We start from the raw sequence: 10,914 nt of genomic DNA on the forward strand, positions 1-10,914 counted from the left end.
GTTCACAGCAGCAGTGGTGTGAATTTGAAAAATCACTAAAAATAGTAGGAATGAATTAAATAGTTAATAAATTATGTAATCGAACCCTGATGAATCTACTTCCATATGGAAGAAACGAAATGGTCATATGAGTTGTATTTTAAGAGATATTTAAGCTTTCGTGGGACAAGGCCAGAGCGATTTCTGGATCCCCTGATCTGACTTTGGAAATTCTTTATAAATTAACCAGAGATAATTAGAAATCATGCCATATATTTAAAGATTCCTTTTTGTGTCTAGTTTCATTAGAAACAAACGGTATAAGCATTGAAGCCCTGTACAAGGAGTTATCTAAGTCGCATTGCAAGAAGGTCAGTGTAGTCGAACCCTGTAACAGGGGAGACTTTAACTAATAAACTGTACTAATTGGTCTGACCAAAAATTCTAGAAAAAAATTTGTAGATGGATATATGAGTCTAGTTTCAGGGAAAAATCACGAAACTGATTTTTGAGTTGTGGAACTCAAGATATGATTTTTAAGGTGACAATGACACAGTTAGCCAGCTGTCTGGAAATTTTTAAAATGAACTGTGAAATTAAGTGAACTAAGTCTGTTAACCCCTCGTGTCCGACCCCAGCGACGGTCTCGGGTACGGGGTGTTACAGAAACGCCGCTAAAGACCAGAGCATTAGCGGCGCTTTTGGTAAAACGCCGCTAAAAGTCATGTAACTCCTAAAATCCTAAACCCAAAAAAAAACATAAAACACTAATCTATAACCCCTAAAATAGTAAACCTCTAAACCCTAACAAGCCCTAAACACTAAATTATAACCCCTAAAACCCTAAACGCCGCAATAGGTGCATTTTTAGTGGCGCTAGGTTATAAACGCTGCTGATGTTAAATTATTTTGTTCAAAACTTCGTCGTTTAGCTGTCTTATTTTTTACCCACACCTGATACACTTAACATTTTCCCCGTTTTTCCCCAGTTCTATTTCCCCTTCTTCATCATCCTAAATCCCTAAAGTATTATCACCCATTCCCAAATTCGACATCCTAAATCCCTAACGAATTTAATAATAATAAAAAAGTAATTTTAACAATTAAACTTAAATTCAGAAATTTGAAACATAGAGGAATTAAATTCTTAAGAATAGAAATATAATGACTAAATTTTAATTTTACGGAAAGTACAAATACTTATCTCATATTTTAGCTTTTACAGATTAAGTGGTTTAGTATTCAATTTGTTAAAGTATGTTAAGAGAATTACTTTTTTCTTTTTTAAGATTTAACACTCCTATGCGAAAAGATATTATTTAACTCATATATTTATTAAAAGTTTATATAAAAATTAATTGTTATTTTGGTTATAATCATAAAGTTAATTGTGTTTCGAGTTTTTATTATATATATATCAATATAAAAATACATTCTTATAACTTAATTTAATTTATATGTGAAAGGGTAAGTTAATAATTTCACAACTGAATTAATATACTTGATTAACTCATAACACCAACTTAATAAAAAAATAACTATAATTATAAATTTTTCTTTCCATTAATATGATTCAACTAAAGATATTTTTAATATTTAATTTATATAGTCAAACAATTATTGCACTCAAATTGATATAAATTATAAAATTACAATTAATTTTATTTAAAACTCGATTCGAAACAATTGATGTTTTGAATTCGTAAAGAAAAATAATCATACTAGAATATGACACACTCATTGAATTTTTATGTAACAAAATTAATAAAATTTGATCTAATAACCAGTATGCCATTATATCAAATATTAGATTTAAAAAAACATTGATAAATAAAATAACAGATTGATATGGATAGGTAACTATCTATTTTGGATAGGACCGAATTATAACAAATAAAAATAAAATACAAAAACTAAAATCATTCCACACCGAACATCTAGCAAAATAGTTATATTTTAGTTAGGAAAAAATATCTCTAATGAAATGGAGATTAGATCGGAAAAGAATAATATAAAATTATGATTAACGTCTCAATCTTTAATAGAAATTTGATATGTAAGAGATTGATTGCTTACATTGGATAATTCTAACTTAATAATTAATTACAGCCATTTAATTATTTGTTTTCTTAGTAAAATATACGATATTTATTTTCAGAATACTTAATTTTTTTATTTATAAAAACCAATTTATAAAAAATAGTAATAAAAAATATTTTATAAAATTACTTAACTAATAATTTTTAATAGAGAAAATAAAAAACTTTTAGCATAACAAAACAGAGTCATTTGATTTAAAATGAAATAATTTTTTGTTAACAATAATGGCTTTTTTTATAAAAACGTCACAAAAAATTAAAAAATGCCGGTTTTATCCCTAAATTTTCCCCCTCTGAAAAGCCTAATTTTTTCCCTCTCAAAACACCCCCCAATCTCACCCCTCCGTTGTTCTTTTCAATCAAGAAACTGAGACGGCAGTCTTGATTTGGCATCAAATTGCTTCAGTCTTGATTTGGTTTCCAGTTATATGATAGAAGAGATGGCAGTGAACCAGACGGCAGCGTTGAAGGTGGGGTTGTGCCTATTGGGCTTCTGCTATTCGGCTACACGTTCATCTCCCTTCACAATCTCAAAGCTTGTGCAGATAATAATTACTTGTAAGTTTTAAGTAAATATGTTGTTCTTGTCATCATCGTTTGTTTAACATTTGGTATTTGAAAACCCAGGTTTCGTCTATAAAAATCATACGAAATAAACAAACCGGACAGTCTGAAGGATACGGATTCGTGGAGTTTAGCTCTCGAGCAACGGCTGAAAAGGTTTTACAGAGCTGCAATGGTTCTCTGATGCCAAATACAGAGCAGCCTTTCCGTCTGAACTGGGCTTCGTTCGATGTGAACGAAAGACGATCTGATGCTGGCTCCGATCTATCTATATTCATAGGAGATTTGGCTGCCGATGTAACTGATACGGTGTTGGATGAAACCTTTTCTAGTAAATTTCAATCTGTCAAAAGAGCAAAAGTTGTTATCGATTCGAATACCGGTCGTTCGAAAGGTTATGGTTTCGTTCGGTTCGGTGATGAAAATGAAAGGTCGAAGGCCATGACTGAAATGAATGGAGTGTATTGCTCAAGTAGACCAATGAGAATTAGTGTTGCCACTCCCAAGAAAGCATTTGCATATCAGCAACAGTATTATTCGCAAGGTACCCTAATATTTTATCCTTACCAAGTTAGTCCAAATGTTTCCTGTCAAATATAGGGTCCTTTCCAGGTTCTATATGACACCATAAGGGTAATGCTGAGATGATTGATACCCGGGTGGCCTTATTGAGCATTTAAGTGGAATCATATTGTGATTTTTTGTTCTTTGTATCAATTTTGTCTTAAAGCTCGGTGGAAATTGTAAATTGAATCATTATGTCTATATTAACCTTATTAGGTTTGGTATTGGCAGGTAGACAAGCATCGAATGGTGCTGTGGAACAAGGTCTTCATTCTCATAATGACTCGAACAATGCTACCGTGAGTCCTTCTCCCTCCATTCGTTCTATCTCACCACTATATTTTACAAATTGACCACAATATTTGGTTTCTTGCAAATTTTTGTTGGAGGACTTGACTCGGATGTTAGCGATGATGATCTTAGACAACCCTTTTCCCAGTTCGGTGAGATCATCTCTGTGAAAATACCACTTGGAAAAGGATGCGGGTTTGTGCTATTTGCAAACAGGTGACTGCTCCCTATATGTACTTCACCACATTGTAGTACTATTGATGAGTGTTCTTATTTGCAATCCAGAGCTTGAACGGAACAACCATAGGCAAGCAGATTGTCCGACTTTCTTGGGGTCGAAGTATTGGAAACAAACAGGTAAATTTATGCCGAAATAGTTATTCTTAGTAGGCAACCGTCTTAAATAGTCTAATTCTGCCTTGCTCATTGCATAATGCTTGGACGATTTATATTTCCGACGTCCAACTGCTAGAGAATCGAAATAGAATAAACTTGCGATATATCATGCACATCCTTTCACAAATAGAATAGCGTGAGTCATATTGCAGTGCACCAAAGCTTACTTAAAACCGGTTTTGACAGCGGAGAGCTGATTCTGGAAACCAGTGGAATGGAGGTTATTATTGACGGCAAGGCTACGGTGGTTACGGTACAGTTACGGTTATGGCTATGCAACACCACCAAGTCCGGGTCCTAGCATGTACGCCGCTGCAGCTGCCGTTCCTAGTGCTTCTTAAGAGTGAGGTATGGAAATTTTAACAATGGCATGTAATCTGAAATTGCAGAAAAGGTTATTCATTATTTAAGTAGGATTGGTTTTGATTGCTGCTTTAGCTTGATGTTCAGATTACATAAGTTTTGTAGCTGGATTTTGTTTTTATATCTTTTGGACATGTTTTTAGAACTTTATTAATATGTTATTTTACAATTTTGATTTTGTGTTTGAGAAGAGGTTTTGTTATTATTATGTTTGATTTTATATTGAAACCTCTCCTACCATATTATAATCAAGTGTTCTTAAGTTGACAAATGAACTGTAAGAGCCTATTCTTGTTTATAATTTCTGTTGAGTTACATATAAATGATTTTTTAAAAATTGTGTTTATAACTTTTTTAAAGTATTATATATATGTCAAATTCTGCTGTTTGTCATTGCACTATATTTATGTTACTGATTTAGTATTTATACTCTAATTTGGCTATTTTTAATCGATTTTTTTCCTTTAAAAAAATGAAATTTAGTTCTGACATTAAATTCCTTAAACTAAATTCTATAATTTCAAAAATCTTGTATGATAAATAAATTATATATAATGTTATGTCAATTTACTAGCACTGCCATATCATTTCAATTGATTTGATTTTCACAAATTTGAAAACAAGGTTACTCAATTTTAACTTCAAGTCACACATTCCATTTGTTAGGAAAAGCTATATTTTTTTTTCAGAATTTTATAAAAAAAGATTTTATTTGAATTTTCTACTGTGGTACATTGAAGTTCATATGTAGCTCAATTCCATGTGTTGCTTTATTTATAGGTGCTTCGAGAGTTCAATCATGTTAATCCACAAACGGAGTTTTTGAAAACGATTCATAAGTTAGCTGATACGGTTATTAGAGGGTTGTTTAAGTATTGGCCTTTGACTAATTGTTAGAAGGAAGTTCTCTTCCTCGGGGAACTTGAGGAAGTACTTGAAGCAACACAGTCTGTGGAGTTCCAACGATGTATGGTTCCGCTTTTCAGACAGATTGCACGTTGCCTCAATAGCTTACATTTCCAGGTAACTTTTAAGGCCTTTCTTTTGAATATTTGACTGATAGTATGCAAATTCCAATAGTATGAGTAGTCAATCACCTCTGGGAACCAATAGTATTGTTAATTGTGGAATGTTGAACTGTTGCTAGGATGTTAAGAACTTAGAATAAATCATACGATTACTTTTCTGATAACTTTCAAGGGCTTTTGTCTTTTGAAAATGTCACTATGACTCTGCTAATTTTAATTGCTTGAGTAGTAAATCACCTTTAGGAAACAATGCTATTCAGAAATCTGGAATGTTGAATTGTTACTAGGATGTGAAATTAAACCATATGATAATAATTAACTTTGATGCAATGTTGCCAGTTGTTGTTAGCTTATGATTAAAAATTTATGGTACTTCATAATTTCTTGTGATTCTGAGTGTTGAACTGATACTGATTCATGAAGAATAGCATTTGGCTCTTTAGGAAACTGCTGCATTTACGATTAGCCTAGCATCAATTATTTTATTATGGGTTTACTTTTTACTGATTTCACTTTCATTACAGTAAATGGTATAGCTAATTTCCTTGTTTTGCTCAATCAGGGGAACGAGATTCCTAACAATTTTCTTTATTGCTGGAACAAGTCTTAACCAAGATCAAGATCAAAGTACTGCACTAAGTTATATATGCAATCATTGCAATACTTTGGCTTCATCTAAAGCCTGAACCAGCCCTCTGTTGTACATTGTTTCTTCTTCTTTTCTAATCTTTTTCCTTTGATTAATGAGATGTGATGATGATTTGGCATTATTTTCTCACCAGGATGAATTATGTTTTAGAAATTCTAATACTTTGTGTGTCTGTGTGTGTTTTTTTATGTATTAAATTACATATTGAATCAATGTTTACGTATTAAATTTAAATTCATTAATTTTTATATTTAGTTTTGAAGTTTAAATTTTAATGGAAAATTTAATTTAGTTAATATTTTTTATTTATCCTTAAAAGTATATAGTTTAAAGTTCAAATTTCAAAAATTAAACATAATATAATATTTAACATAGAAATAAATATTATTAATTAAAATAAAATAATTTTTTAAAATCATTATTTTTAGTGGCGTTTATGAGAAAAGTGCCGCTAAAGGTTATGATCTTTAGCGGCGTTTGTAAAAAAATCGCCGCTAAAGGTCATGTTTTTAGCGGCGTTTGCGAAAAACCGCCGCTAAAGGTCATGGTCTTTAGTGGCGTTTGCGAAAAAGGCGTCGCTAAAGGTCATGGTTTTTAGCGGCCTTTTTTTCGAAAAACGCCACTAATTTTTTAGCTTGCATATAGCGACGTTTTTGCGGCGCTTGGGAAAGTGCCGCTGAAAGTATTAGTGGCGCTTAAATATGCCGCTAAAGGCAAAAAAAACGCCGCTAAAAGTTTATTTTTCTGTAGTGACATGTTGGGGTCCCTACTCATTGGAGCTGTTTGAGCTATTTTCTTTCACTGCAGCCTCGGTGTCACAAGTCTTGGCTCCTCCATGGGTTCTGGGAGTCCATGATCTTGAGTATACTCCGTATGCCCAGCCACATTCTCATTGTGCTCCTCAACTCAACTCACATGTTTATTTCTAAATTGTTCATAAATGGCATCATTAATGATGCCTTTTGGAGGGCAAGTCAGCTCATTCGTGTCTATCTCCACACCCACTCATCGACACATTTCCGTTATCAAATGTGGATATGGAATTCCTTTCGTGTGACCATCGGCGCATCGCCGCATGTTGTGATAAATTTGGTCACCCACATTTATCTTTTCATGTTGCAAAATGACCTACAAAAGCAAAGCACGTTCACGGATAGCTTCCATGACATGTTGAGCAGGGAATAATTTAGCACAGATAAAGTACATCCATAATTTGGTAATTGGAAACATAATTGATTGCTTAAAACTAATGAGATCCTTGGTAATTGACTTCCAAACCATTGACCTCGATTCTCAGTTAAGTAATTCATAATTTCATCATAATCCATCACACCATCATTCAAAGTATCATAATATCATATTCATAATGAGGTATTTTATGAATAACCTCAATTGCAACAGGGGAAACATCAATGAGAATTTCCTTCACAGAGACTTTTTGTTCTAGGAAATTTGCACAGAATTCCTAAAATACTGAGATAGCGACGGGTCAGGCGAGTTGTCGAAAAAACATTGTCCACTTCAATTTCTTGTTCGTCGAAATAATCGGGTCATAAAATGGTTGCATGGAAAACTTGAATCCACACTCCTATATTAGAGGTTTATCCAATTTTCCAAAATGCTCGTCAATCTTTTGGAAGACAAATTGTCTCTTAGGTGGAGTTGGAGCATCATGCTCAACTAGTTTTTGAGCCGCCATTTGCTTATAAGAAGTCATAATTACCAAAAATTCCAACAAAAATCAACAACCAATTGCATAATATTTGTTCAAAGCAACACACTACTCAAGTTCTCTATGTGCTAGTAAAAAAATGTAATTGATGATTCAACAACAAGATATAATAATCATATTCCCAGTAATCACCAAAACTATTATTTAAACACTAGATATTATAGATAAAACAACATCAGCGTGATTCCACTTGAGTTGGTGATTACGCAAAATTAGCTTTCGATCAACAATGTCTACTTAAGAAGAGAAGAGATTTGTCGTACTTATAGAAAAAGTAGAAACTAGAGGAAGAAAAAAATGAAGATTTAAAAGGAAAACTAGAAAATAGAAGAAGAAAAATGAAGATTTAACGGTGAAAAGAGAGAAAAATAAGAGGTGTTAATAGTTTAGAGAGGAAAAACAATAAGAGAATAGTGTAAAAGACTTGAAGAATTGTTTTAATTAACATGTCGAGATGACAATGTAACACCCCTAACCCATATCCATCACCGGAATAGGGTTACGAGGCATTACCAGACTTATACTCATAAACTTTGGGTCATTACAGACAAGGCTTTAATTTTTCGCCTTGTCGCGATGTTAAAACCCTTCCCACCGCGACGTCAAGTCCAAATTTCAAGTTTCTAGGCTAGCATGTCAGAGCTCATCGCATCTTTAATTATTGCCATTACAACCTCAATGTAGCTCGTCGCAACGTCTAGGCTTATATCTTGTTGTGACATAACTCACTAACTTGGATCCCTTAATTTTTACTTTGATGCTCTCATCGCGACATTGTATCGCGTAGTCACGACTTTAGGCCTCCATGTCGCAACCTTGGTGCCTTCCACGTCGCAAGGAAACTTACTGACTTGGAGTCCTTGGTGCTTTCTCCGTCGCTCTTGTCACAATATCGTATCATGTAGTTGTCACTTCACATCCCCATGTTGTGACCTTGGTGTTTCCCACGTTATGATGTGACTCAATAACTTGGACTCTTTGGACGTCACATTTCCACGTCGTGACCTTGGTACTTCTTGCGTCGCAATGTCAACCTCAATTTATTATGTCTTTAATTCTTCTATTTCTTTACTCCATGAAATGAACACTTGATCTGAAAAATGAACAACAATAATTGAAATTAACCCTTAAATTTTATAAAAATCAAACAAGCAATAATAAAAGCACAAATTAAAACAAAAATTAAAGAAATTATCAAATCCTTTAAAAATCGAGATTATCTGTATCGCCACGGTAGAAGAACCTCCAACCAATTCTCGAGACTTTAATTTGTCACTTGTTCCACAATCAAGAGATATAAACTAGTATTCTCAATCGAATCCATTGATATTCACTTTTAGCATCTAACTCTACATCTACTCTTACTCTTATGTCAATTGGACTAAAGACACTTTCTTCCACATTTAAATCTTCATTATGGTTACCAATTCCAGACTCTTGTAGAACATCCACATTCAACTTATCATGTTCAATAATGGTAGAATGATCCTCATCTTCGGAGTTGGGAACATCATGCTTGACCTCTTCCATCGGACTGTGTACTTCGAATCAACTTCGAATAACTTCCAACAACTCTCCATTTTGTTTGTCATGGAAGACATGGTAGCTTGGCACAAAGATATGCCATCGTCCAATACACTAACACGAGCAGCAAATGATGGATCCTCCATATACTCGTTATGATTCACACCCTTATGCAAATAGTAAAATTTGGGATATGGATCATAAGTCAAATAACTAATGGACCATCCTCAGTTGTAGCTAGTCATCTTAGGTTAATCCAATTAATCTCTTGATCTCACTTAATTACAATTTAATCTAATTAATCTCTTTATCTCTTAATCTCGGTTAGATTAAATAAGGACAATCAAATTTATCTACGATGAGGTCTCTTTTCAATCTCACTTATATATGTGCTCACTTAGAGTTGTCAATTCTAAGTTTCTAAGCTTATTCAATTTAGTCTAAATTATTTCAATTTAGTCCTTAATATTTAAATTAATTATTTAACAGATCAATTAATCAAACACTAAAACAATTTAGTTCATGCCCATATTTAACAAACAACCCCCAATAACTTCCATATTCATTTAAATAATTAAATATTACAAAAATTGAAAGAGTTTAGTATTGCTCAGAGTTTTGTGATGTAGTCCTCGAGCTAATTGTTGAAATGATGCAAAAACAAAGAATCCATAAATTCGATTACTTAATTACATGATTGGATTAATCAACTAACTAAAAATCTATTCAAATTTAAGGTAAAAACTCAAAGCTACAAGAAGGTCATTGTACCTTTGAGTTTAGAAAGACAAAAGTTGCAGAAAATTCTAAAACCAAACAACAACCGCTTAATCTAAAATTAACCTAATGAAAAAACTCCCTAAAAAGTGTATTAGAAGTTACTTAAATACTCCTGACAAATTTAACCTAAGATGGACAAAATTTCCCCTTAATAATTAATCTAGTATGTTATGACTAAGGAATACCCTTGCAGATTTTATCTTGTCGAGCCTCAATGTTGTGACAGCCTTGCAAATGGAATGATTAGATGCAACAGATGAGCCCAGTTCTCCAATAATTATGGTAACATGGTTTGAGAGCTCTAAATTACACATCAGACATGTTTGGGCGACCACAAACTCATCAAGGAGATGAGGATGCGACTTCAGACGAGGAGGATGAGGTGGAAAAGTAGGAGTTCCAGAGAGAGGATGACGACTATGAGGCAACATTCCAACTGCAATACTCCACACCAAAGGGGCCCGTCATCCAAAGCCCAGCCCGACATGCACCTTCAGTGGGTAGGAGCTCTCACTAAGGATATAGCTAGGCAAAGGGAAAAGTAGAGATGGAAATGAGCCATTTGCCTCGTTTTGATGATTCAGATAAGGATTAAAATTGAATTTTTGGGGAAGATTGTATTAACTTTGAAATGATTTTTTTTAAATTTTTTTCTTAAGAGTATGAGTATTAGTAGATTATTATTTGTTTGGTGTTTTTTGTTTTCTATTTAGGATAATGTGTCATCTAAAGTGTGTAGGGGTAGCATAGGAAATTTGTTTTAATCTTTACACTTTTATTTGATTTTTATTTTCAATTGTGTGCTTGAGCTTGTAGAAATACAAGTGATTGGTTAGGAGCATGTACATAGGTTGATTGTATTTCGTGTAAATTTGGCATGATGATAGGTGAGTTTCAATTTTTTATTATTAGACTAATAAGTTCTATATATTACACTGTAAATAG

General features: G+C 33.1%; 1 protein-coding gene across 1 annotated transcript; it reads left to right on the plus strand.

The window, feature by feature from the left end:
• Positions 1 to 2,518: 2,518 nt before the first annotated feature.
• LOC107955289 (polyadenylate-binding protein RBP47) lies at positions 2,519 to 6,171 on the plus strand. The gene is made up of 7 exons (XM_041074170.1): positions 2,519 to 2,548; positions 2,706 to 3,186; positions 3,438 to 3,713; positions 3,783 to 3,854; positions 4,080 to 4,241; positions 5,037 to 5,279; positions 5,847 to 6,171. The coding sequence occupies exons 1-3, from the start codon at positions 2,519 to 2,521 to the stop codon at positions 3,557 to 3,559; spliced, it is 633 nt and encodes a 210-aa protein (XP_040930104.1). The 3' UTR covers positions 3,560 to 3,713; positions 3,783 to 3,854; positions 4,080 to 4,241; positions 5,037 to 5,279; positions 5,847 to 6,171.
• The last annotated feature ends 4,743 nt before the right edge of the window (positions 6,172 to 10,914 follow it).

This window comes from Gossypium hirsutum, chromosome A07 (genome assembly GCF_007990345.1).
Source record: "Gossypium hirsutum isolate 1008001.06 chromosome A07, Gossypium_hirsutum_v2.1, whole genome shotgun sequence".
In the NCBI taxonomy this organism is placed as follows: domain Eukaryota; kingdom Viridiplantae; phylum Streptophyta; class Magnoliopsida; order Malvales; family Malvaceae; genus Gossypium; species Gossypium hirsutum.